Source organism: Ranitomeya variabilis, chromosome 3, assembly GCF_051348905.1.
Source record: "Ranitomeya variabilis isolate aRanVar5 chromosome 3, aRanVar5.hap1, whole genome shotgun sequence".
Taxonomy (NCBI): domain Eukaryota; kingdom Metazoa; phylum Chordata; class Amphibia; order Anura; family Dendrobatidae; genus Ranitomeya; species Ranitomeya variabilis.
Window position 1 is genome coordinate 393,856,149 of NC_135234.1, and position 27,550 is coordinate 393,883,698.

Below are 27,550 nucleotides of genomic sequence, written 5' to 3' on the forward strand. Positions count from 1 at the left end.
CAAATATAATTTGTAGGTCACAGTGCTTTAATCTACATGGTATAAAAATATTGCATACATAGGAAAAACAGGGTTGTATATCCAGGAGGCAAGTATTGTAAATAAAATTAAATACACCACAAAAATGTGAAAACTGTTAAGGGATCACACTTAGTTATGTGAGTGAACAGCAAGATATCAAACCATTGTGTCTCACTGGTAAACAATCCAATGCAAAAAAAACATATGGAAAAATCCTACAAATAAAGGTGAGTGTCAACCTCAAACAAATATAGCCAGACAGCAACAAAAGTATATACTGTGTGAGATGACCAGTGTCTATCAAAATCGTGAAACCGCCATCAATCAAAACATAATAACATTTAGGTGTATTCCATGTTCACAGAGTGACAAGGAATATAACTGTAGTGAAAGACAATAAGTGATAGTGAAGGAGGAAGGATTGGATATCAGTATAAATGTTCACTCACAATAGGTCTGTGGATCCTGGGCTCCTGGAAACACTACATCTATCTTTTGTTTATATAAAAGATTCCGTAAGACCTTTTCTCAGGGCTATGTAGGTCTTTGACATTTAAGGAGCTGATTGTACGTTCCAATTGATGCTGTGGCTGCATTATTATATAGGGTTGGGACACGTATTAGATTACAGAAGGGGGTAAGGTATAAACACAAGGGAGAGACACTAAGTCAGAAGTTGAGTGAGTAGGAGTGAGGGAAAGAAGAGAGAGTAAGAAAATAACAGATATTAGAATAGATGCCCCACCAACTATGGGGTAGATTATACAAATAGAAAGATGAACAAAGAAAATAACAAAGCTATCGCTAATTACCCAGGTAAAAATCCTGGGTAGCCTCCAATCTCTCGGAAGGAATCGGAGGGGGCAAACTGCGGTTAGACAACCACCAGGGGAAAAGAGTGCCGATCGTCACCGGACATCTTAGTTAAAACACTGAGCCAAAACCACATCTCACCCACCCGCCACTCAGGGGAGTCCCAACGGGGTGAGGGGAGGTATGATTATTTAACTCGTTAACAGTCTTGAAAACTAAAACGAAACAGCATTAATATTACATGTAGGGTAAATACCGAAAAACATAGAAATTAACCACACATATACATAGTATTCAGTGTTTCCCTCCACCCTCTTTTCCTCCTTATATATCCCCTCCATATCCTCTGCTATCCCTTTCTCCTAATGGAAATCTGTATAACCTTTAAAACTCTATGTTTTCAGTTAATGTCTCGGACTCCAACCAAACTGTTCTTTCCTTTTTGACAATGAGATGAAAGGGGTGTCCCCATCTGTAGGTGGCTCCAATTTATCATATCTTTGAAAGTAGAGGCTGCAGGAGACATCTCATGTAGAGGATACGGCCAGAGACAACATCCGGTAAGAGTTTGACCTCTGCACCTTCCATAGTTTTTGAGTTGGCCAACCAACCATATCTTCCTTATCTGTGAAGTAGTGAAGTCTGCACAATACAGTGGGTATGGAAAGTATTCAGACCCCTTTACATTTTTCACTCTTTGTTTCATTGCAGCCATTTGATAAATTCAAAAAGTTTTTTTTTTTCACATTAATGTACACTCTGTACCCCATCTTGACTGAAAAAAACCCAGAAATGTAGAAATTTTTGCAAATTTAATAAAAAAGAAAAAAACTGTCCATTTCCTTGTGATCCTACTTCTGATGGTTCTACTTCTTCATTGGAGTCCAGATGTGTTTAATTAAACTAATAGGACTCGATTTAGAAAGGCACACACCTGTCGATATAAGACCTCACAGTGAATGTCAGACCAAGTGAGAAACATGAGGTCAAAGGAACTGGCCAAGGAGCTCAGAGGCAGAATTGTGACAAGGCACAGATCTGGCCAAGGTTACAACAGAATTTCTGCAGTACTCAAGGTTCCTAAGAGCACAGTGGCCTCCATAATCCTTGAATGGAAGAAGTTTGGGACCACCAGAAGGCTTCCTAGACCTGGCCGTCCAGCCAAACTGAGCAATCATGGGAGAAGAGCCTTGGTGAGAGAGGAAAAGAAAAACCCCAAGATCACTGTGGCCAAGCTCCAGAGATGCAGTAGGGAGATGGGAGAAAGTTCCACAACGTCAACTATCACTGCAGCCCTCCACCAGTCAGGCCTTTACGGCAGAGTGGCCCCACAGAAGCCTCTCCTCAGTGCAAGACATATGAAAGCCCAAATAGAGTTTGCTATAAAACACATGAAGGACTCCTAGACTATGAGAAATAAGATTCTCTGGTCTGATGAGACGAAGATAGACCTTTTTGGTGATAATTCTAAGCAGTATGTGTGGAGAAAACCAGGCACTGTTCATCACCTGCCCAACACAATCCCAACAGTGAAACATGGTGGTGGCAGCAACATGCTATGGGGGTGTCTTTCAGCTGCAGGGACAGGATGACTGGTTGTCATTGAAGGAAACATGAATGCAGCCAAGTACAGGGATATCCTGGATGAAAACTTCTTCCATAGTGCTCTGGACCTCAGACTTGGCCGAAGGTTCACCTTCCAACAAGACAATTACCCTAAGCACACAGTTAAAATAACAAAGGAGTGGCTTCAGAACAACTCTGTGACCATTCTTAAGTGGCTCAGCCAGAGCCCTGATCTAAACCCAATTGAGCATCTCTGGAGAGACCGGAAAATGGCTGTCCACCAATGTTCACTATCCAACCTGACGGAACTGAAGAGGATCTGCAAGGAAGAATGGCAGAGGATCCCCAAATCCAGGTGTGAAAAACTTGTTGCATCATTCCCAAGAAGCTGTACTAGCTCAAAAGGGTGCTTCTACTCAATACTGATCAAAGGGTCTGAATACTTATGACCATGTGATATTTCAGTTTTTCTTTTTTAATAAATTTGCAAAAATTACTACATTTCTGTTTTCTTTCAGTCAAGATGGGGTGCAGAGTGTACATTAATGAAAAAAATAATGAACTTTTTTGAATTTACCAAATACCTGCAATGAAGCAAAGAGTGAAAAATTTAAAGGGGTCTGAATACTTTCCGTACCCTCTGTATATATGTACAATAAGGAATGGATAGATATTGTGTGTACTTATGGGAGAAATACCATATTTTTCAGATTAAAAGACGTATTTTTTTGATCCCCAAAATTAGTGGGACAATGGGGGTGCGTCTTATAACCCAAATACGGTTGTTACTGAGGGGTCAATGCTGCGGGCCCAGAGCTGGGAGTGTTGCAGCAGTCCTGTGGTGTGCAGTGGTGGTCCTGCGGCGGCCACCATTTTTCTTGGATCCTGCCTCCAGCTTCTCACTAGGCACGGGCGCAGATGGAGGAAAGCCGAGATCTCAAACCACGCCTTCCTCTACGCAATGTCTGTAAGGAAATGGTAGCGGATGCGATGCAGATGGAGCTCTCGGCCCGGCCGCGATGATATCGCCGCTGGTCAATGATGCTGCACTCGCCTCAGCTCATTCTCCAGTGGTTCTCAGCCTGGACGGTCACATCTTGGCACCGTCCAGATTAAAAACGGTTTCTACCCCAGAAATGGATTACGGCGTGGGACAGCACAACGGAGAGGTATGGTATATTGTTGTTTTTTTATTTTAGTTTTATTACAGGAGAACAAGGGCTGCAGTGAAATTAGGCGTTAGGTGAGTATAACTGTGTTTGTAATTTCTAAATAAAATAAAAAAAGCTGTGTTTAGTCTTATTTATAATAAAGGACTTTGTTCTGGCTGTGTATTTACAATACAACTATAGGATTAGTAATGGATAGATGTCTTATAGACCCCTCTCCATTACTAAGCCGTGGGCTTGAGGTCACCTGACAATGCAAAGGTAACATCAACCCCACAAATATGAACCCCACTTGCTACCGCTACAGGGCAAGTGGGAAGAGCTTTGCAAAGCACCAGAATTGGCGCATCTAATAGATGCGCCTTTTCTGGACAGCTGCTGGCTGCTATTTTTAGGCTGGGGGGCTATATCAATGGCCTCTTACTGACCTGAGAATACCAGCCCCCAGCTGTGAGCTTTAGCAAGGCTGGATGTCAAAAATGGGGGGGACCCCACATCGTTCTTTTTAAATAATTAAAAATATGGCGTGGGGACCCCTATATTCTTGTTAGCCAGCCTTGCTGAAGCTGACAGCTGAGGGTTGCAGCCCCCAGCTGTGAGTTTTGCCTGGCTGGTTATAGAAAATGCGGGGGAACCCACGCTGGGTTTTTCATTCATTTATTTAGTTATATCGCAGGTGGTGGGTGAGGAATACCCCCATCATCCGCTCCTGCTGTCACTTATTAGCGGCAGCAGGTTTAGGTTGATGGGAGTAATAGTCCAAAAAGCCCCCACCTGCTGTCATTGTTCTGACTTCAGTATAACTCTCATCATTCTCTGCTCGCGCCAATCGCCGGCAGAGCAGGGGAGAATGATGAGAGCCATCTTCAGCACCTGGGAACAGCGCTTACTGTAGCGCTTCTTCCCCAGTGCCAACACGTGTCACATGGAAGACATCCATGTGTTCTTCATGTGAACGTGTGCTGTCCATGCTGACGGTAAAAAATGGACACGTGGTCCATGGAAACACACTGACGTGCACAGATAAGTGTGTCAGTGTCTCCAGTACGTGTGAAAACTGTCACCACACGTACCAGTGACACAGATGTGTGAAAGAGGCCTAAAGCTGAGGAGGGAGAGAAGAGCGATTCCCCTCCTCCTCTGCAGGGATGGATAGTGATTGGTGGAGGGAACTGTTGCTGAGCTGCCTCCACCAATCTCATATCTGTCCCTGCACACTATTTAATGCTGTAACTACAGTACTCACAAGTGCGAGATCCTTTTAGGAAAGGTGAGCAAACAACCCCCATCATCCTTCAGAATATACTGTATCAATGGGTATATTCTGAAGGATGATGGGGGTTCTAGCCATATTTATTGTACACACTGTATTGTAGTGTCCAAAGTGTTTAGAGCAAATGTGACTACCACCTCCCTCTTCTTTCCGAATACATCCATGTATACAGTAAGTGGGTGTATTCCTGAGGATGGGAGGTGACAGTCACAATATATGGTACTGCAGGCACTGTACTGTAATTCACAGATCCCCCATAACAGAGCATCATCAACAGATATTTTTGTATTTATTAAATGTTTTTGCACACTAATTAGTTCAAAATATTTTTTTTCTAACTTTCCTATCTGAAATCTAGGTGTGTCTTACAATCAGGTGCGTCTTATGATGCAAAAATACGGTATATATTGTGATTGCCCCTACTATTTAATTTGAGTGTGGTGCCAATTACTGATTTTCCCACTTTATTATTATTAGACTCGTATTTTGTATATTTAATAACATTTCATGTTTTAGATTATGGTTCATTGTCATTTTTTCTCTTGGATTACATTCTTTGTTGTACTGAACCGTGATCATTCCATGAGCTATATTGGGCACATAGATTGCATTACTGAATCTTTAGTGCCCTCTGTGTCTGCTTCAAAGATAAAACTTGTAGAAAACACATGATTACAATTTTCATGGAAAGGATCATAATTTCACTTTACAAGAAGCTTTGGTATGTTTTTGTTAAAGCTAAACTAGTGCAATTGTATTCATCTATAGGTCACCTTACTAAAAAATCATTGGCATGATATTTTTATAGGATTTAGCCGTTCAAGAACTCAAATAGTCAGTTACCTTTTCCAACCATTAGTACTGTTATTTGTATGCTTCTTTCCTATGATAGTTCTTAATGTGTTTTCCTTTTATAAGTTAAGGCTTCGTTTTCGAGAAGACCCCTCCTGTGGGAGGCAAGAGTATTATAGGTTCAAAAACTCAAAGATATCCGATGTTCGGAATCCGGTGAAGAGTTTATAAATTCGGTAGGACGGATTAGCCCCTGAAGTATGAGCACAGGAACATTTCTGGGCTTCTAGAGTCACAAATAGGAGGGAATTGTGGGAAATGAAAATCCATTTTGTCTTTTCAGTTCTCATTTTATACCCAATCTATCATGTAGCACCTTTAACACAGAAAACCCCGTACACATTCCGAAAGCCTGAGAAACTGAATAAAAGTAGACACATCTATGTCTAAGGGCTGTCCCACACGTCCAGATAATTCCGGTACCGGAAACAATCGGTACCGGAATTATCCGTGTCCGTGTGCCCCTGCGTTTCTGGTGAACATCAGTGTGGCACACGTGCGGCTTCAGCACCAGATGCTCGTACGTGTGGTACCCAGCACGGTGCGTGTGGTACCCAGTGGGCACACGGGCGGCACACGTGTGCCGCAAGTGTGCCACACTGATGTACACAAGAAACGTAGGGGCACACGGACACGGATAATTCCGGTACCGATTGTTTCCTGTACCGGAATTATCTGGACGTGTGGGACAGCCCTAAGTCCCACAAAGCAATTGCTTTCTTCTTGGTTTAAAGCCCTTTCTGTCGGGTGTATACAAACCCAACCTGCATTTCATTACAATGGAATCTCTTTCTGGACACTGTGTGCAGTCTGTTGATTCTCTGAGCTTGTTCATCACAACACCTCTAATCTGGCCTTGCAAAACACTGGTGAGCCCATTGTGCCCAGAGTAAGTTCTCAGTGTACCTAGGTTAGGGTGTAGTACAAATAACTATTGTACCAGGTGAAGAATTACACCACACATGCCCAAATATCAGAAATGTAAACATTTTATTGAGCCAAATCAGAACATATGCAAGTTTTATTACCAAAGAAAAAAATATTGGTACATAATTACACACAAATACGTAAACCTATGTATATGTAAGGCAATAGGGAGTCAATTGGCCGGGTCAGTAATCTGTGAATCCTGGACGGGAGACCTGTGAATCTTTTCACCTCCTGGCTCGTTTTTTGATTAGACATACTGGTGAGACATCATCCGTGTAAGTCACACACACCGGAAAGATGATGTTGCACCAGCATGGCGAATCAAAAGAGATGTCATGATAGCTGGGAGGTAAGGAGGTTTCTTTTCTCCCATCAAGTGGTCACATATATCTGACCTGGCTGATGGACTTGACTTTGTGATTTTACCCTCCCACCTTTAGTTCTGAAGAGTTAAACAATTTGTAATCTAGATCTCTCTCCTTTTTTTTTTTAATAAAGTTTTTAATCTAAAGCTCTCATACACCGATTAAAGATGGTGACAACCTGGAGCTTTCTGCAGGTCTGCCCGACGAGTATGTAGCAGCATTGCTCTCCCCTCTCCTCATTTAAAAAACAACATTAACAATCGTCCAAGCTGAAAGTCCAAGTGTATTAGGGAATCAAAAAAGAGCAATAGGCTGAACAAGTCATCAAAAATGTAAGGCCTTAATTCACATTAGACTATGGTCTGACTTTCTGACTTGTGTATTGTGGCGGCATTTCGATTGTCGGGGAGAGAAGGGTCGAGCAGTTTGAATTTTAACTCCTGAGGTTTTTTTTTTTTTTTTTTATTACAGGCTTTTTCTGCTCCACTCTTCCTTTGAAAACACATGAACGTTGTGACGAGCCAAATATTCATGGAAGGGAGTTGGAAGAAATAGCTGTTCTAATGTCTACGATTATCTTAAGGCTGGATTCACACATTAAATGCAGTTTTTAGAGACAAAAGGAAACAATATGCATCCTTTCCTTTATACATTTAGACCAACACATGGTTTTGGCTTTAACAACTGTGCACATCAATGCAGTATGAGACATCTCAGTCTCACGAAGCAATGTTTTGTAAAATTAGTACATTTTGTGAAGTAGTATCTGTATGTGACAAAAATCATAGTTTTCTTGCTACCAATATTCCTATTTAAAAGTAAACTTAGACTGTAATATCTGTTAGGCTTTTAACTCTGAGCAGATTGTTGGGACTCCAGGTCCTGAAAATCCCACTGATTTTTCAAAAGACCCCTTAGCAGTGAGCAGATCAGGAGGTAGAAACACACAGTTCCTGCCTGAACATGTGCGTGTGCGCACACACACACACACACAAATATGGATGCAACAGAAAGCCCAGTGCTCACGCGGCAGAAAGCCCATTACTTTTTACTGCATCCATACTTTGCTATGTGTGCATTTTCAGACTAGAGCTCTGTGACTCCTGTCTCAAACTGCGCACTTCTAAAAGGCCTTTTGAGTGATCAGGGGTGTTAGAGGACCCAGACCCCCACCGATCTGTTGAGGGCCTAAAACATATAAAAAAAAACAAACACAAAAGCTAACTTAATCTTTAATGTAAACCTTACGCAATATGCTATATCTGGAAACTTTTTGAATAATCATTTTGAAACCAATGCTATATGTCTTCATCCATTTTTCCTTGGTATTTTATAAATACAATGAGCATAATAATAGCAAAAACAGTACACAAGGAGCCAAAAACAAGATAAGCAATTCCCAGGAATGGATTCTTTCCTCCCATCCAGGACACAGTGCTAAAAACAATTTTTTTTCTTCCATTAAAACTTAAAACGTGAAAGTCTGTTGAGCAACAGTTAAGGCTGAACATGAATATAAGCTTTATTTTCTACATGGGGTCATCCAGGACTTTACAATTGATTAAATACCCCTTGAGAAAGGCTGCACCGCCGAAACGCGCGTCGGGGTGGACGCTCGTGGACACATTCTGGCACTATATGGGTAATTATGGTAGCTATCTCAATTGGCTTTTACTGTTTGTAATATCGACCGTATGCGTCAGCTTTAGCATTTGATTATGGCCTTATGGGAAATGTGCAATATTGCTGAATATTTATATGTGATCCTATGGTGATAGTACCATACTGTTCCTGTATGCCTATATTATTAATATAATCTCTGTCCAGTGAGCGCGCTAACTTGCAGACATGTGCTAGTGGGTATAACCCCTTCTTTACCCTCCTGTTTGTCATCTTACCTTTGTCTTATGACAAACTATCATTGATTATTTAAAATTATAAAAGGGAATTTTTCGTCGTGTTTTTTCTTTGATTTATTATAGTCTTTGCGACTATTGTCCTGGGTATAGAAACATCACCGTATATTTAGAAATTTGATTGATTCTATACAGTTATTGTGATTTTTTTCTTGCTTTCATGAGGTGTGTTTGATTGATTGATTGATTAAATACATCATGGAAGAGGTCCAAGGCTCAGAAACCTGACTGTGCTGTCTCAGTGGGATGCAGAACTCTGGGATTACTGTTGCTGTGAATGTGAACACATACTGGTATATTTCTATATCCACAATTCTTATTAGTTATGCTGCCCTGTATTTATACTGCATCCTCTTAGAATTGTTATACCCAATCATGTTTACATGCCCTGATATTTTCCCTCTAGTGAGGTCACACCATTTCCCTTTCATGTGATCCGATTTTTTCATCTCTTTAATAATCTTTAGTGCATATAATCAATACAGGATAATATTGTGTAATTATTACCTGGCATTGGGTCATAATGTAGTAAGCAGGTATCAAAATAGAATTACACACCACGGTATATTAATGTACTTAATACAAATTCCTTTTTGTGCTTAAGTCATTTTGGCATATTATACATAAAGGTGCAGTGCCTAGAAAACAAGAGGACAGAAGGTTTTTGCTTTTAACCCTTTCCCAACATGATGTACCGTTACATCATATGCCGGATCCCATACTTTGGCTTGCGAGTCCGCATCTTTCCAGACAGCCGCTCAGTGCCGAGATCTCGTCTCCCGAGATCTTGGTACCGAGATCTCCATCTGCGTATGTGCCGCGCATGCGCAATCCCAGGCCGGCAGCCATTTTCCCAGAGTCCAGTCCACCATATAGGAAACTATGTAACTGCAGGGCTCTGGGCTTTAACAAGATCTCAGCAGAGCCCCCGCAGCACCGAACACCCGCAGCGGCGCGCCACACATCCAGACACCCCCTCATCCCAGCCTGCAGCAATGCTCCACTTTTGCCTCTTCCAGCGGCAACCCTGGAACCCCGCTTTACCGCAGCCACCACCCCCGGTAAGCAATGAGACACATGGATTATAAGAAGCACCAACATTTTATTAAAAAAAAGATTTTTATTCCTATTTTTCTCCTCAAAATTTGGGGTCCGTCTTATAATCCAGTGCATCTTATAATCCTCTAAATACGGTAGTTAATAAATAACATTTCCTACATGTCTGCTTTACATCAACAATTTTGGAAACAATTTTTTTTTGTTAGGAAGTTATTAGGGTTAAAAAGTTGACCAGCAATTTTTAAGGGACCACATCACATTTGAAGTCACTTTGAGTGGTCAGTATGATAGAAAATACTCAAAAGTGACACCATTCTAAAATCTGCACCCCTCAAGGTGCTCAATTCGAGAAGTTTATTAACCCTTCAGGTGCTTCATAAGAACTAAAGCAATGTGGAAAGGAAAAAAAAAATGAACATTTTCCTTTTTTTCACAAAACAAATTTAACTTTAGACCCAAGCTTTATTTTCACAAGGGTAACGGAAGTAAATGGGCCACAAAATTTGTTGTGCAATTTCTCCAGAGTACAATGATACCCCATATGTGGAGGAAAGCTACTGTGTGGGCGCATGGCAGGGCTCAGAAGAAAGGGAGCACCGTTTGACTTTTTAAACGCAAAATTGTCTGGAATCAATTGTGGGCATCATGTCGCATTTGGAGAACCCTGAAGTACTTAAACAGTGAAAAAAGCCCAATTCTAACTCCAACCACAACACCAACCCTAGCCTGAAAGAATGGAAAAAAATAAATTTTTTTGCTCTAGTCACCTTCCAGACTGCATACGGAGGTTGCCTAGTTGTCCTGATGGGGAACAGGAAATACAGAGAAGTTAAAAGGCCCTCCCACTTGCCAGTGTCTTTCCTGTTCCCCATGGGACAGGGAGAGGTTTTGTATGCTGTGGTGGCCGGCGACTTCAGTACCTTTTTTGGAGGCTTTTGCCTCTCCAGCCGGGCAGCGGTGGTGGCTTCCAGCCTCCTCCGGAGCTGCTCCCGTCACCCCCTCTGGGGTGACCTTGGGACCCCACCTGGTCTTTCCACGCCCCCAAGAGGGCAAAGCAGACCAGGGCTCCCTGGCCTGGGGCCTCTCTGAGCTCCCCGGTCTTCTCCTTCTCCATGAGCAGTGCTCGGGGTCCCGAAAGTGACGTCAGCAGCTCTCGCGTGTCACTACTGGAATTTTGTGTTCTAGCTGGAGTGCATCATCTTCCGGGCGCCGGCATGATGGCGCTGCACATGGTAATCGCTTGGACTCAGGAGGAGAAGGGGAGTGTATTGTTGCTGGATGCAGGTGCTGCCACTTAACGGATAAAATCCTGCAAGAAGTCTCAGCTGAGGAAAACTATTCCTCAGTATGGAAGCTGCTTCATGCCCTGCGTCTGCAGAGCCCAGCACTGCCCCTGCTGCAGTGGGTGTATGCAGTGAATGGGTCCGGGTGGCGATTGTTTCAGGGGGTCCCCCTTTCCTGACACCTTTCTCCCTCTTATTTTAGGGAGACAAGTCTGCCCCCAAATCCGCCATTAAGAAGAAATGCCCTATTTGTAATGCAAAATTCCCACCTCTGTGGGATAAAAAGCTCTGTCAGTCATGTACGGACAGAGTAGTCAAAGCGGAGCAACCATCCCTTTTAGAAGAAATTCACGCTCTAGTTAAACATGAGGTGCAATATTCTCTGGCAGCGTTTACTCCTCCACCTCCACTCCCACCTCCACATTCCCCAGGGAAGAAGAGGAAAATCCAGGTCGAGGATTCTGAGTCTGAGTGCGACCGGTCTTATACTTACTCCATGAGTAGTTGGGAAGATCCTATATCACCCAGAGCTGAACCTATGACATACTTTTATATTGAGGAGCTGGTGTCCGCAGTACGCAACACCATGGGTCTAGAGGAGGAACCTGAGCCTCAGTCCATTCAGGATCAAATGTTTGGCGGGCTAAAATCGGAAAGAAAGTTGGGGTTCCCGGTGCATCCTAATATTCTTAGTATGATTACCCAGGAATGGGAACTACCGGAAAAACGCCTCAGCATCCCCTTGGAAAAAAAACAGATTTCCCCTGGAGGGTGATTTGGTCAAATGGGACATTCCTAAAGTTGATGTTGAGGTGGCTAGACTAGCAAAAAGAACTGCGCTTCCATTTGAAGATTCTTCACAATTGAAGGATCCCATGGACAGAAAAATAGAATGTCTCCTTAAAAAATAATTTTTGGGAGACATCTACATCTGCCTTAAAAGCTAATATTGCCTCTACCTGCGTAGCTAGGGCCCTCTCTATCTGGCTGGGTAAATTGGAAACCCATATTGCTCAGGTTACCTCCAGGGGAGAATTACTGGACTCAGTACCAGGTACAGACGGGGCTGAAATTCAACCCTGGCATTTGAAATCACACAGGCTCATGTTGTCCCCGTCCCCATGAACCAGATGGGATATATTACTAACCAGCTGAAGAGCCCAGCATTGCCTGGGCATAGTAAATATCTGTGGTTAGTTATAATACCTCACTCCTCTCATTTTCCCCCCTCACTCCTCATTTTCCCCCCTCACGTCATTTCGACCTCACATCTGTCATGTTCTGATCACTCCACTATTTTCCCTCACTCCTCTCATTTTGCACTCACACCTTTTCATTTTCACCTCACACCCCTCATTTTCACCTCACACCTCATTTTCCCCTCAGTATATACATGTTTGTCATCTCCCTTATATATAGTATACACCAGTATGTATGTCATCTCCCCTGTAAATAGTATATACCTGCTGTGTGTCATCTCCTCCTGTATATTGTATATACCTATGTGTCATCTCCTTCTGTATATAGTATATACCTGTATATCATCTCTTCTGTATATACCTGTATGTCATCTCCTCCTATATATAGTATATACCTGTATGTCATCTCCTGTATATAGTATATACCTGTACGTCATCTCCCCTGTATATAGTATATACCTGCTGTATGTCATCTCCTCCTCTATATACCTATGTGTCATCTCCTCTTTTATAGATTATATACCTGTATGTCATCTCCTCCTGTATATAGTATATACGTGTGTCATCTCCTCCTGTATATAGTATATACCTGTATGTCATCTCCTCCTGTATATAGTATATACGTGTGTCATCTCCTCCTGTATATAGTATATACCTGTGTGTCATCTGCTCCTGTATATAGTATATACCTGTGTGTCATCTGTATATAGTATGTACCTGTATGTCATCTCCCCTGTATATAGTATATACCAGTGTGTCATCTCCTCCTGTATATAATATATACCAGTGTGTCATCTCCTCCTGTATATAGTATATACCTGTGTGTCATCTCCCCTGTATATAGTATATACCCATGTCATCTCCTCCTGTATATAGTATATACCTGTATGTCATCTCCTGTATATAGTATATACCTGTGACATCTCCCCTGTATATAGTACACTGTGTTTCAAATTATTATGCAAATTGGATTTCAGTGTCAAAGATTTAATGGTTTTGTTTTTCAAATAAACTCGTGGATGGTGTTGTGTCTCAGGGCTCAATGGATCACTGAAATCAATCTTAAACACATGTGATAATTGGTTTTCCAGGTGATTCTAATTAAAGGAAAACTACTTAAAAATGATGTTCCACATTATTAAGCAGGTCACAGTTTTCAAGTAACATGGGAAACAAAAAGGATCTCTCTGCTGATGAAAAGCATCAAATAGTGCAATGCCTTGGTGAAGGGATGAAAACATTAGACATTTTCCAAAAACATAAGCGTGATCATCGTACTGTTAAGAGATTTGTGGCTGTATCTGAGCACAAATGTGTTTGTGCTGATAAAGCCATAATGAGGAAGATTTCTGCCAGGCAAGTTCATCGGATTAAGAGAGCAGCTGCTAAAAAGCCATTACAAAGCAGCAAACAGATATTTGAAGGTGCCGGTGCCTCTGGAGTCCCTCGAACCTCAAGGTGTAGGCTCCTTCAAAGGCTTGCTGTGGTGCATAAACCTACTATTCGGCCACCCTTAAACAGTGTTCACAAGCAGAAATGGTTGTATTGGGCCCACACATACATGAAGACTAATTTCCAAACAGTCTTGTTTACTGATAAGTGTTGAGCAACCCTGGATGGTCCAGATGGATGGAGTAGTGGATGGTTGGTGGATGGCCACCATGTCCCAACAAGGCTGCGACGTCAGCAAGGGGGTGGAGGAGTCATGTTTTGGGCCAGAATCATGTAGTGCCCTTTAAAGGTTCCTGAAGGTGTGAAAATGACCTCTGCAAAGTATATAGAGTTTCTGACTGTCAACTTTCTTCTATAGTCTAAAAAGCAGAAACGTGCCTTCAGGAGCAAAATCATCTTCATGCATGACAATGCCCCATCTCATGCTGCAAAGAATCCCTCTGAGTCATTGGCTGCTATGGGCATAAAAGGAGATAAACTCATGGTATGGCCACCATCTTCCCCTGACCTCAACCCTATAGAGAACCTTTAGAGGATCATCAAGCAAAAGATCTATGAGGGTGGGAGGCAGTTCACATCCAAACAGCAGCTCTGGGAGGCTATTCTGACTTCATGCAAAGAAATACAAGCAGAAACTCTCCAAAAACTCACAAGTTCAATGGATGCAAGAATTGTGAAGGTGACATCAAAGAAGGGGTCCTATGTTAACATGTAACTTGGCCTGTTGGGATGTTTTGGCGTTAAATAGCTTTCTTGTTCAGTGAATGTGACCTCCTAATGCTGCAAATTCCACAAATGAGCATTTTCAGTTCTTTAAAACATATCAAATGTTTAGAAATTCTACTGTGCATAATAATTTGGAACAGTGCATTTTGAGTTTTTATTCATTTTGGAGATTATACTGTTATCATTGGGAGGTTTCTTCAATAAAATTCGATGTATACTCTAATGGGTGATGACTTTTATTAGACTGACTGTCATTTGCACCAACCATTTAGGAAAATCTGATAAAAATGTAATTTGGAACATAGTGTATTTATCTGTGTGTCATCTCCTCCTGTATTAGACCTCATTCACACGTTATTTGCTCAGTATTTTTACCTCAGTATTTGTAACCTAAATTGGCAGCCTGATAAATCCCCAGCCAACAGGAAGCCCTCCCCCCTGGCAGTATATATTAGCTCACACATACACATAATAGACTGGTCATGTGACTGACAGCTGCCGTATTTCCTATATGGTACATTTGTTGCTCTTGTAGTTTGTCTGCTTATTAATCAGATTTTTATTTTTGAAGGATAATACCAGACTTGTGTGTGTTTTAGGGCGAGTTTCATGTGTCAAGTTGTGTGTGTTGAGTTGCGTGTGGCGACATGCATGTAGCGACTTTTGTGAGAGGAGTTTTGTATGGCGACATGCGTGTAGCAACTTTTTGTGTGTCGAGTTGCATGTGACAGGCTAGTGTAGCAAGTTGTGTGCAGCAAGTTTTGCGCATGGCGAGTTTTATGTGTGGTGCGTTTTGAGTATGTGCAAGTTTTGTGTGAGGCAACTTTTGCATGTGTTGCAACTTTTGTGCATGTGGCAATTTTTCCACGTGTGCAAGTTTTGCGTGTGGCGAGTTTTCCATGAGGTGAGTTTTGCACGTGTGGCGAGTTTTGCGTGAGCCTAGTTTTGCATGTGGCGAGTTCTGAGTGGTGACTTTTGTGTTTCGACTTTTATGTGGCGAGGTTGGTGTATGTGTGGTGAAATGTGTGCTGAGGGTGATATATGTGTTCAAGCACGTGGTAGTGTATGGCGCATTTTGTGTGTGTGTGTTCATATCCCCGTGTGTGGTGAGTATACTCTTTGGCGCCATCACTCTCACTCTTTAAGTCCCCCTTGTTCACATCTGGCAGCTGTCAATTTGCCTCCAACACTTTTCCTTTCACTTTTTCCCCATTATGTAGATAGTGGCAAAATTGTTTGGTGAATTGGAACGCGTGGGGTTAAAATTTCGACTCACAACATAGCCTATGATGGTCTCAGGGTCCAGACGTGTGACTGTGCAAAATTTTGTGGCTGTAGCTACGACGGTGCAGATGCCAATCCCGGACATACACACATACACAGATACACACACATTCAGCTTTATATATTAGATATTACCCTGGATGGAGGAAAGGAATATTTTCTACAAGACAAAAATATTTCTAATGATACTCGTAGCCTGCTGGGGTAAGTGAGGAAGTCAGCAACTTTGTGCTCCATCACAACTCTTAACAGTATGGGATCTTGAGAATATCGATTCTGTTAACGTAGCAGACAAGGCAGCCCATGACCAGTCAGGCCCTTCTGGCATTTGCCAGAATTGCCAGATGGCCAGTCTGGCCCTGCTCAGTACCCATCCTTCTTAAAGCTACAGGGTTTCTGGCAGATGATTCCATGGAGACCATTAGAGTTATTGTCAGATCCTTAGTACAATCCAACTCTGCAAGTAGAGCTCTCTGGCTCAAGATGTGGAGTGGAGACATTACCTCCAAGGTTAAATTGTGTGCTATAACCTTTGAAGGAGAGTACGTCCTTGGACCAGCTCTAGAGGACATACTAGATAAGGCCACAGACAAGAAAAAAGCACTCCCGGAATCAAAACCTCCTAAAAAATGTTGTTGTTTTTTGTGGCCCACAGTCTCAAACCCCCCAAACGAGAGGAAAGGGCAAGACCGGGAGATGGAGCTATGCGAAGGGGGTAAGGGAAGAAATATCCTCTTCCCACAGCAGCTGCAGTCTCAACAAGAGGAACAATGACTCCGACACGGTGTGGGGTGGGGGGGGGGGGACTCAAAAGTTGTGCATCAGTGGGAAAATATCACCAACTCAACGTTATCAGAGGGCCTTTTGATAGAGCTCATCTCCTCTCAACAGGGTCTGAAAATTACTTCCCTTCCAACACCAAAAGATCATGCCACTCTTCTAGCGGGCCTCAGGAACCTTATAAAATCAAATGTGATCTCCCGGGTTCCACAATCGGAATGGGGTCTGGGCCATTACTCTCGGTTGTTCCTGGTGTCCAAACCATCAGGCGAAGCCCTATCATTATAAACCTTAAGGAGTTAAACCAACATGTGAAATATCACAAATTCAAGATGGAATCTGTAAGATTCTAGTCGAGCATCACTTCTTCATGTCGAGCATCGACTTGAAGGATGCCTACTTCCATGTTCCAATCCACCCGAAACACAGGAAATATCTCAGATTTGCGGTACAGGGGAGTTCTCAGGTAGAGCACTATCAGTTCAGAGTTCTTCCGTTTGGCATCTCTTCAGCGCCGAGAGATTCTTCGGTTAAATGACGTTACCTCTGCCATTATTTTGGAGGAGACAAGGTGTCTGCATAGTGCCCTATCTGGACGACCTACTGATAGTAGCCTCCACCGAGACAATCCTGAAATCTCATGTGTCACTCACCCTAGAGATACTAAGGTCCCTAGGATGGATCCCAAACCTGGAAAAATCTCAGCTACAACCTTCCAAGACCAGGAAATTTCTGGGAGTACTTTTAAATTATGCAAGACACATGTCTTTTCTACCAGACGACTACCGTCTAACATTGATAACAAAGGTCGAAAGATTCAGAGAGATGAAATCTCCTAAAATTCGGGAAGGCATGTCAGTCTCAGGCTCCATGACAGCCTGCATACAATCAGTAGCCTGGGCACAAGCCCACTCCAGGGTCCTCCAAGATCACATCCTAGCACCCTGAATAGAAGAATACACACTCCAGGTCGAGTGAAGGCCTCCTTGGCATGGTGGGTAAATTCCAGAAATCTCTGCAAAGGCATAAGCTGGACTCAAATTCCGCTGACTACCATCATGTCAGATGCCAGCAGGAGAGGATGGGGAGCCATGGTAAATCATGTCCTGTTCCAAGGACTCTGGGACCAGACGATAAGCAAGAAGTCATCGAATTTCAGAGAACTGAAAGCTGTGGAAGAAACCCTTCTGGCAGCACGTTCCCAGATTTCTGGTCAGCACATCCGAATATACTTGGACAACATGACCACAGTTGCTCATATCAAACACCAGGGAAGCACAAGGTTCAGAAACCTAAAAAGGGTTTCTGCCCGAATATTCTGTTGGGCCGAGAAACATCTACTGTCACTGATAGCAGTTCACCTAAAAGGCTCTTCCAACATTCAGGCGGATTATCTAAGTCGCCAGGACATCCACCCGGGGGAATGGAGTCTAAATAATCAAAGCTTCAAAATACTGGTAGACAGGTGGGGTCTACCGGAAATCTTTTTGCTTCTCGCCAAAATGTGAAGGTCGAAGCCTTCTTCTCCTTAAACCCCAGAGACAATTTCAGGGAAGTAGATTCCCTAGCCCAGAGTTGGAACTTTCATCTGGCCTATGCGTTTCCGCCGATCCCGATTCTGGCGAAGTTTCTACGGAAAGTTCGAGAAGACCGAAACCCAACGATCTTAGCAGCCCCGTTATGGCCCAAAAGAAGTTGGTTCAACTTTATCATCCAAGTACAAGCAGAAGGTCCGATTCCTTTACCAATAACAGATGACCTCCTCTCCGAGGGGCCCGTTCTCCACTCAGATCCTCAAACATGGAGTTTAGCGGCGTGGTTACTGAATCCCAGGTACTGAAAGCGAAAGGGTTGTCAGACCCAGTGATAGCTACTCTACAAAAATCTAGGAAACCAGTAACCAACGCCATCTACAATAAAATCTGGAAAAGATTTTCATCCTTCAGTCTACCTGATTTACCAGATCCTCTTAGACCAAATATGTCGAGAGTTCTGGACTTTTTACAAAAAGGTTTAGAGATCGGCCTTAAACCTAGCACCTTGAAAGTCCACGCTTCTGCTCTAAGCCCTGTTTTTGACCAGAATCTAGCGAGTCATTGCTGGATCAAGAGATTCATGATATCTGCCATCAGGATGTATCCTAGGAGACAAATTATGGTTTCCCCATGGGACCTTAATGTAGTTTTCCAAGGTCTCTCAGGTCTACCCTTAGAACCCTTGTCTTCTTGTTCTCCTCAAAACCTTACATACAGGACGGTCTTCCTGGTGGCCGTAACTACGGCTAGAAGAGTAGGAGAATTGCAAGCTTTATCAATAAGGGAACCTTATCTACTAGTTAGAGACGACTCAATAGTTCTACGTCTCGACCAATCTTTCCTTCCAAAGGTAGTCTCTGAGTTCCATCATTCCCAAGAGATAATTCTGCCATAGTTTTGCCAAAATCCTGCAAACTCGAAAGAAGAAAAATTCCACACTCTCAATGTGCGGCGCATTGTCCTTCATTACTTAGAACAAACCCGTTCTTACAGAATCGATCAGAATCTGTCCACCTCTTTGGACAAAATAAAGGGAAGAAGGTGGCTAAAAGCACCAGCTCTAACTGGATTAAAAGGGCTATAATGGAAGCATATCTAGCTCAAAATAAGTCGCCCCCAATGGGGCTCAAAGCACACTCAACTAGATCCACTTCAGTTTCCTGGGCAGAAAAAGAAGGCGCATCTGCAGAGCAGATCTGCAGGGCAGCAACGTGGTCTTTGCTGCATACGTTTTCCAAACATTATAGACTGGATGTTTTGTCCAATAGGGACCTAGTTTTCGGCCGAAAAGTACTACAGGCCGTTGTCCCTTCTTAGTGCTAAATTAGTTGGTATTCCTCCTTATGCCGTCGTGGAAGGTGACTAGAGAAAATAGAATTAGACTTACCGGTAATTCGGTCTCTAGGAACCTTCCACAATGGCGCTAATTCCTCCCTCTATACTCCTGGATAAAATCTGGTATTCAGAAGGTAAACCAGTGCTATGGTCTCAGTTAAAAGTCACTGGCAAGTGGGAGGTGGGAGGGCCTTTTAACCTCTCTGTATTTCCTGTTCCCGATCACAACGAGGCAACCTCCGTATGCCGTCGTGGAAAGTTCCTATAAACCGAATTACCGGTAAGGCTATTCTATTTTTATTACTTTTACCTAACTAAGCGGGTGACAAAGGGGGGTTTGATTTACAATTTTTTATTATTGCGATCACTCTGATAGGGTCTATCACAGTGATCAAAATGAACCAATAGGAAAAAAAAATCAACTTTTGCTGGGTACTGGCCAGCAGATTTCTGCGGGTGCACTGCGTATGTGCCCGCCATGTTCTTCCAAGAAGACGACACTGGGGGGACAGAGCCGGAGAGTCCAGGGATGGCGGATGTACGTGGGGTTGGGGGACCCCATATCTCTATCCCCTCTGGTATTCTAGATCATATCAGAGAAGAGAAATGGAAGGGAAAATATGACTTTTTTTTTTTTTTTTTTGCGATCGCCGTTGTTCGGTGAAGAACAGCGATCACAAGACTGGGGACAGTAAAAACTGACCCGAATCATGTTCTCCAGGGTCTCAACTATGCCCCGGTAGCCGAGACCCCAGAGATTATCCGACATTGGGGGGCGCCCTTATTTCTCAGCGCAGTTAAAAAACAGCACTGAGGAATAAGTACCCTTAACTACCGCCGTTAAAAGGCGCATCGGTGGTCGTTAAGGGGGTTAGAAATAAAAATAATTCATTTCACCTTTCCTTTAACTGGTTGATAGTGGCTTGTGGGATTGCTACTTCCAATTTGTATATATTAATAAAGTGAACTATTTTTATAATGTATGAGCCAGTATATACTAGGATTTCCTATTCATTGAGTAATTTTGCAAAAGTCACACCCATGATTAGTAAGTAGGCTGTTTTGTAGGTTTGCATCAGTACTAACAAGGAAACTGATATGAAGGGGGCGGGGGAGTCTTTTTTTTTTTGTAAAAGGATACTGTATTGAATTCTTAGTTGATATTCTCCAGCACGAAGACCATCTGTGAAATTTCCACTCTCAATTCGCCTGTATAGTTTCCGAAATGTAGGTAATGCTGCACTTCTCATCCATACAATGAAGTCCTCATTTATAAATCCTGTATTGAATGGGTCACTTGACAGGTTCCATACTTCTGTTAGCCAGTTCGGAGGTTTTGATGTCCCTGTTGGTATGAGAAAAAAACATTATGGACAGAATAGATGATCACTTATGTTTATGCCGTACAGATAAATCTCATGACAATGCACAGGACACAGTCCTACATGATTGGACTACGCAGCTGAAAGCCTGGATATCAGTAAGGCATACGTTCTGGAGAACTGACTGATCCATGAAGCATTGTGGCCCCTTTGGCTTTTATTTCACACAGCACCAATCAGAAGGAGTCCGGTGTCAGTAAAGTTAAAAAGAACAGTTATGCATAACAGCAGCAGGCCCTGGGCATCAGTGAGGACCCAGTTGTGGGGAACCATGATTAAGACCGGAGTTTCGAAATGCATCGGTTGGTAGCTCTCTGGGATCTATCGGTTGTCCACATTGTGCCTGTTTTTGTGAATTTTTTCCATTAAAGACAAAGTTTTATATTTTTCTACACTGGAGTACTTTTTTTTTCTTCATTCTTTGCAACTTGCATGCCCAAGCCCAGGCAGCTCCATGCGTGGAACTTATTCTTAGAAAGAGACTGCAAATGGTGAGCTTACTTTTCCCGTTCCCTATTCCTCCTTTACACACACCTTAAGTCAATTACATCCCATTAGTGGACTGCAATAATCAGTCTGCACAAAAGTAAAACTTTGCTGCTCTTTCTGTAGGTCCTAAGAGAGTGTATGAAAGTTGTTTTTGTGCGTTCCCCTCCTCCGTTTTACTACCCCAGGCTATTTATCATAAAATATAAAAATATTATATATATATATATATATATATATATATATATATATATATATATATATATATATATATATACATATATATATATATATACACACACACACACATATATACATACATACATACACACATATACATACACACACCAAATGTTTGGACACACCTCATTTAAAGATTTTTCTGTATTTTCAGGACTATGAAAATTGTACATTCACACTGAAGGCATCAAAGCTATGAATTAACACATGTGGAATTATATACTTAAAGTGTGAAACAACTGAAAATATATGTCTTATATTCTAAGTTCTTCAAAGTAGCCACCTTTTGCTTTGATGACTGCTTTGCACACTCTTGGCATTCTCTTGATGAGCTTCAAGAGGTTGTCACTGGGAATGGTTTTCACTTCACAGGTGTGCCCTGTCAGGTTTAATAAGTGGGATTTCTTGCCTTATAAATGGGGTTGGGACCATCAGTTGTGTTGCGCAGAAGTTGTGTTGCGCAGAAGCTGATAGTCCTACTGAATAGACTGTTAGAATTTGTATTATGGCAAGAAAAAAGCAGCTATCATTACTTTAAGAAATGAAGGTCAGTCAGTCCGAAAACTTTGAAAGTGTCCCCAAGTGCAGTTGCAAAAACCATCAAGCGCTACAAAGAAACTGGTTCATATGAGGACCGCCCCAGGAAAGGAAGACCAAGAGTCACCTCTGCTTCTGAGGATAAGTTTATCCGAGTCACCAGCCTCAGAAATTGCAGGATAACAGCAGCTCAGATTAGAGACCAGGTCAATGCCACACAGAGTTCTAGCAGCAGACACATCTCTACAACAACTGTTAAGAGGAGACTTTGTGCAGCAGGCCTTCATGGTAAAATAGCTGCTAGGAAACCACTGCTAAGGACAGGCAACAAGCAGAAGAGACTTGTTTAGGCTAAAGAACACAAGGAATGAACATTAGACCAGTGGAAATCTGTGCTTTGGTCTGATGAGTCCAAATTTGAGAGCTTTGGTTCCAACGACCGTGTCTTTGTGCGACGCAGAAAAGGTGAACGGATGGACTCTACATGCCTGGTTCCCAAAGTGGAGCATGGAGGAGGTGGTGTGATGGTGTGGGGGTGCTTTGCTGGTGACACTGTTGGGGATTTATTCAAAATTGAAGGCATACTGAACCAGTATGGCTACCACAGCATCTTGCAGCGGCATGCTATTCCATCCGGTTTGCGTTTAGTTGGACCATCATTTATTTTTCAACAGGACAATGACCCCAAACACACCTCCAGGCTGCGTAAGGGCTATTTGACCAAGAAGGAGAGTGATGGGGTGCTACGCCAGATGACCTGGCCTCCACAGTCACCAGACCTGAACCCAATCGAGATGGTTTGGGGTGAGCTAGACCTCAGAGTGAAGGCAAAAGGGCCAACAAGTGCTAAGCATTTCTGGGAACTCCTTCAAGATTGTTGGAAGACCATTCCCGATGACTACCTCTTGAAGCTCATCAAGAGAATGCCAAGAGTGTGCAAAGCAGTCATCAAAGCAAAAGGTGGCTACTTTGAAGAACCTAGAATATAAGACATAAAAAAAGTGTGAAACAACTGAAATTAAGTATATGTTTCCTCATGTGTTAATTCTTAGTTTTGATGCCTTCGGTGTGAATGTACAATTTTCATAGTCATGAAAATACAGAAAAATCTTTAAATGAGAAGGTGTGTCCAAACTTTTGGTCTGCACTGCATATTTATATTAACATGTGCAGCAGCTATATACTTTTGTATTACTTGTATACCATGTTTGATAATTACCTTTAAAGAGGTCAGTTAAGCTCTGATTACCATTTTCTGGGTTCCGGAACTTAATGTTGTAATCCGTCCACCAGGATATCCCTTTTCCATTAAGCGGAACTTCAACAAATGTGCCATTTTCATTGTAAAATAGAGTCAGGACGTCTGGAAAAAAAAAAAAAAAAGAAAAGAGGACTATATACAGACGAGAACACATATAGGGACTAGTAGGATAGGGAGAATGGGGATTTCTGATAAAGCAAATTGCTAAAGTATTTGGGAATTAAAAATCTTTATAAAAAGGCCATTATATGTATCAGACAACTCTTAAAAAGACCCCACAAATTTATATATATTTTTTTATCTACAATTTCTGAAAGACATTTAATTTCCTGTCTACAAAAGGTCTGGTTTTTTTTTGCAAAATGACTTAATATTAAAAATTGTAGTTACACACCAACTTTAGTATTTCTGTGAACATAATGACTCACAAAATAAAGATAAGTCATTTAATTGCTATAACATTACAGCCCCCAAAAAACTATGGTAGAATTGCTGTCCACTTTCCCAGTTTTATAGTAAAGATATAAGTAGTGTAGTTTTTCTTCTTTCCCATAATAATGCAGTGTGTAAGCAAAAAGATTTATTTTTTCTTTTAAATATTTTTCTTCTTTAACCACACAATTTACTACAGCATTTAAGGAGTTAAATTGTCAGGATTAGAGTAGGCAGGAGACTGTGCATTCTTAGCACACAATTGTATACCATGACAATGCTGCACATTTACATGTAAAAGTTTGGGCACCCCTGGTCAAAATGACTTATTGTGAACAGTTAAGCAAGTTTAAGATGAAATGATCTCTAAATGGCCTAAAGTTAAAAGGGGTTGTCCTGTCAAAACCAATAAATCTGCAGTCACTCTGTGTGACCCGCATGCACTGTGTGGACTCGCCATTTTCAGACCTGGAAGGTATGTATGCATTATACATACTCCCGGCAAGTGGGTGCCGCCTCACTCCATACAAGTGTATGAAGCAAGGCCGCGCCCACTGGCCAAGGGTATGTATAACTCATTTATACCCACCGGTCTGAAACCAGGGAATCCCTGAAGCACACAGTGTTTTTGACCGGACAACCCCCTTAAAAATTACATTTCCTTTGTATTTTAGACACAATAAATCCATGTAAAATGTAATAGATGAAGAAAACCTTAAAAAAGGAAAATGGGCCAACGCAAACGTTTGGGCACCCTGCATGGTTAGTACCTAGTAACACCCCTTTTTTGTAGCCAGCCAAGAGTCTTTCAGCTCTTGTTTGAGGGATTTTCTTCCATTCTTCCTTGGAAAATTCTTCCAGTTCTGTGACATTCCTGGGTTGTCTTGCATGCACTGCTATTTTGAGGTCTAGCCACAGATTTTCAATAATGTTCAGATCAGGGGACTGTGAGGGCTATTGTAAAACCTTCAGCTTGTGCTTTTTGAGGTAGTCTATTGTGGATTATTATTAATTTTTTTTTTTTATTTATATAGCACCATTAATTCCATGGTGTTGTACATGAGAAGGGGTTACATCAAAATACAAATAAATCACTTACAGTAAACAAAACTAACACCGACAGACTGGTACAGAGGGAAGAGGACCCTGCCCTTGCAGGCTTACATGCTACAGGATTATGGGGAAGGAGACAGTAGGTCGAAGGTTGCAGTAGCTCCAATGGTGTTGAGGTGGCCGTGTGGTCATTAGGGACTGTAAGCTTCTTTGAAGAGGTGGGTTTTCAGGTTTCTTTTGAAGGATCCAAATGTGGTGGATAACAGGACGTGTTGGGGCACAGAATTCCAGGGGATGGGGATACTCGGGAGAAGTCTTAGAGGCGATTGGATGAGGAGCGAATAAGCATGGGAGGAGAGAAGGATGTCTTGGGAGATTCGGAGATTACGTAAGGGAAGATATTGAGAGACTAGTTTGGAAACATATGGAGGAGAAAGGTTATGGATGGCTTTGTAGGTCAGCATTAGTAGTTTAAACTGGATATGCTGGGAAATTGGGAGCCAGTGAAGGGATTTGCAAAGAGGGGAAGCAGGAGTGTAACGAGGAGAGAGATTAATTAGTCGGGCTGCAGAGTTAAGGATGGACTGGAGGGGTGCGAGAGTGTTAGGGTACTGTCACACAGTGGCACTTTGGTCGCTACGACGGTACGATCCGTGACGTTCCAGCGATATCCATACGATATCGCTGTGTCTGACACGCAGCAGCGATCAGGGACCCTGCTGAGAATCGTACGTCGTAGCAGATCGTTTGGAACTTTATTTCATCGCTGGATCTCCCGCTGTCATCGCTGGATCGTTGTGTGTGACAGCGATCCAGCGATGCGTTCGCTTGTAACCAGGGTAAACATCGGGTTACTAAGCGCAGGGCCGCGCTTAGTAACCCGATATTTACCGTGGTTACCAGCGTAAAAGTAAAAAAAAACAAAACAGTACGTACTTACATTCCGATGTCTGTCCCCCGGCGTTCTGCTTCTCTGCACTGTGAGCGCCGGCCGGCCGGAAAGCGAGCACAGCGGTGACGTCACCGCTGTGCTTTCCGGCTGGCGCAGACACAGTGCAGAGAAGCAGAACGCCGGGGGACAGACACCGGAATGTAAGTATGTACTGTTTGGTTTTTTTTACTTTTACGCTGGTAACCACGGTAAACATCGGGTTACTAAGCGCGGCCCTGCGCTTAGTAACTCGATCTTTACCCTGGTTACCCGGGGACTTCGGCATCGTTGGTCGCTGGAGAGCTGACTGTGTGACAGCTCCCCAGCGACCACACAACCACTTACCAACGATCACGGCCAGGTCGTATCGCTGGTCGTGATCGTTGGTAAATCGTTTAGTGTGACAGTACCCTTAGAAGGTAGGCCACAGAGGAGGATGTTGCAGTAGTAGAGGCGGGAGATGATTAGGGCATGCACGAGCATTTTGGTAAAGTGAGGGTTGAGGAAAGGACGGATTGTGGAAATATTTAAATTTTAAATAAAATAAAGTGTTAAATTTTGATGTGTGTTTAGGATCATTAGTAGTGATGAGCAAATATACTCGTTACTCGAGATTTCTCGAGCATGCTCGGGGGTCCTCCGAGTATTTTTTAGTGCTCGGAGATTTAGTTTTCTGTGCCGCAGCTGAATGATTTACATCTGTTAGCCAGCATAAGTACATGTGGGGGTTGCCTGGTTGCTAGGGAATCCCCACATGTACCTATGCTGGCTAAGGGTACTTTCACATTTGCGTTTCCCTGATCTGCGGACTTCCTCTGTGAAGCCCCGCCCTCGGCCGCTAGCTCCGCCGCTAGCTCCGCCTACTTCTGCATGCCGCCCGCATGCGGCCTGCGTACCTATCTTTAACATTAGGTACGCAGGTCGTGCGGCTGTATGCGGAGGCTGCCGCATGCGTCGTTTTGACGCTGCGGATAAAAAAAAAAATGCTACAGGCTGCGTCCTACGCTGGTCGCCGCAGCGTCAAAACGACGCATGCGGCAGCCTCCGCATATAGCCGCACGACCTGTGTACCTAATTTTAAAGATAGGTACGCAGGCCGCATGCGGGCGGCATGCAGAAGTAGGCGGAGGTGCGGCCGAGGGCGGGGCTTCACGGAGGAAGTCCGCAGCCGTCCGCAGATCAGGGAAACGCAAATGTGAAAGTACCCTAACAGATGTAAATCATTCAGCTGCCGCAAGAAAAACGAAATCTCCGAGCACTAAAAAATACTAGGGAGGACACCCGAGCATGCTCGAGAAATCTCGAGTAACGAGAATATTTGCTCATCACTAATCATTAGCCATTCGTAGAAGCCATCCTTTTTTCAATTTCAGTTCTTTTATAGATGGTGTTATGTTTGCATCAAGAATATGTTGAAATTTAATTGAATCCTTTCTTCCCTCTACCAGTGAATAGTTCCCCGTGCCATAGGCTGCAACATAACCCCAAAGCATGATTGATTCACTCCTATGCTTAATGGTTGGAGAGATGTTCTTCTCCTGAAATTCTGTGCCCTTTTTCCTCCACACATACCTTTGCTCATTGTGGCCAAAGAGTTTTATTTTAACCTCATCGGTCCACAGAACTTGTTTCCAAAATACATCAGGCTTTTCTAGATGTTCTTTTGTATA

General features: G+C 42.8%; 1 protein-coding gene across 2 annotated transcripts in view; it reads right to left on the reverse strand.

Annotated features, from left to right (window-relative positions):
* Positions 1–6,665: 6,665 nt before the first annotated feature.
* The window catches only part of LOC143816103 (cell cycle control protein 50B-like), a 66,696-nt gene continuing 45,811 nt past the window's right edge, over positions 6,666–27,550 (reverse strand). The window contains exons 6-8 of one of the 2 annotated variants that reach the window (XM_077296093.1): positions 23,423–23,566; positions 20,700–20,903; positions 6,666–8,472 (exon numbers count right to left, since the gene is read on the reverse strand). In XM_077296093.1, coding sequence (XP_077152208.1) covers positions 8,288–8,472; positions 20,700–20,903; positions 23,423–23,566 — 533 coding nt within the window. In that variant the 3' untranslated portion in view covers positions 6,666–8,287. The remainder of the gene's footprint in view (positions 8,473–20,699; positions 20,904–23,422; positions 23,567–27,550) is intronic. The other variant, XM_077296094.1, reaches the window with a different exon arrangement.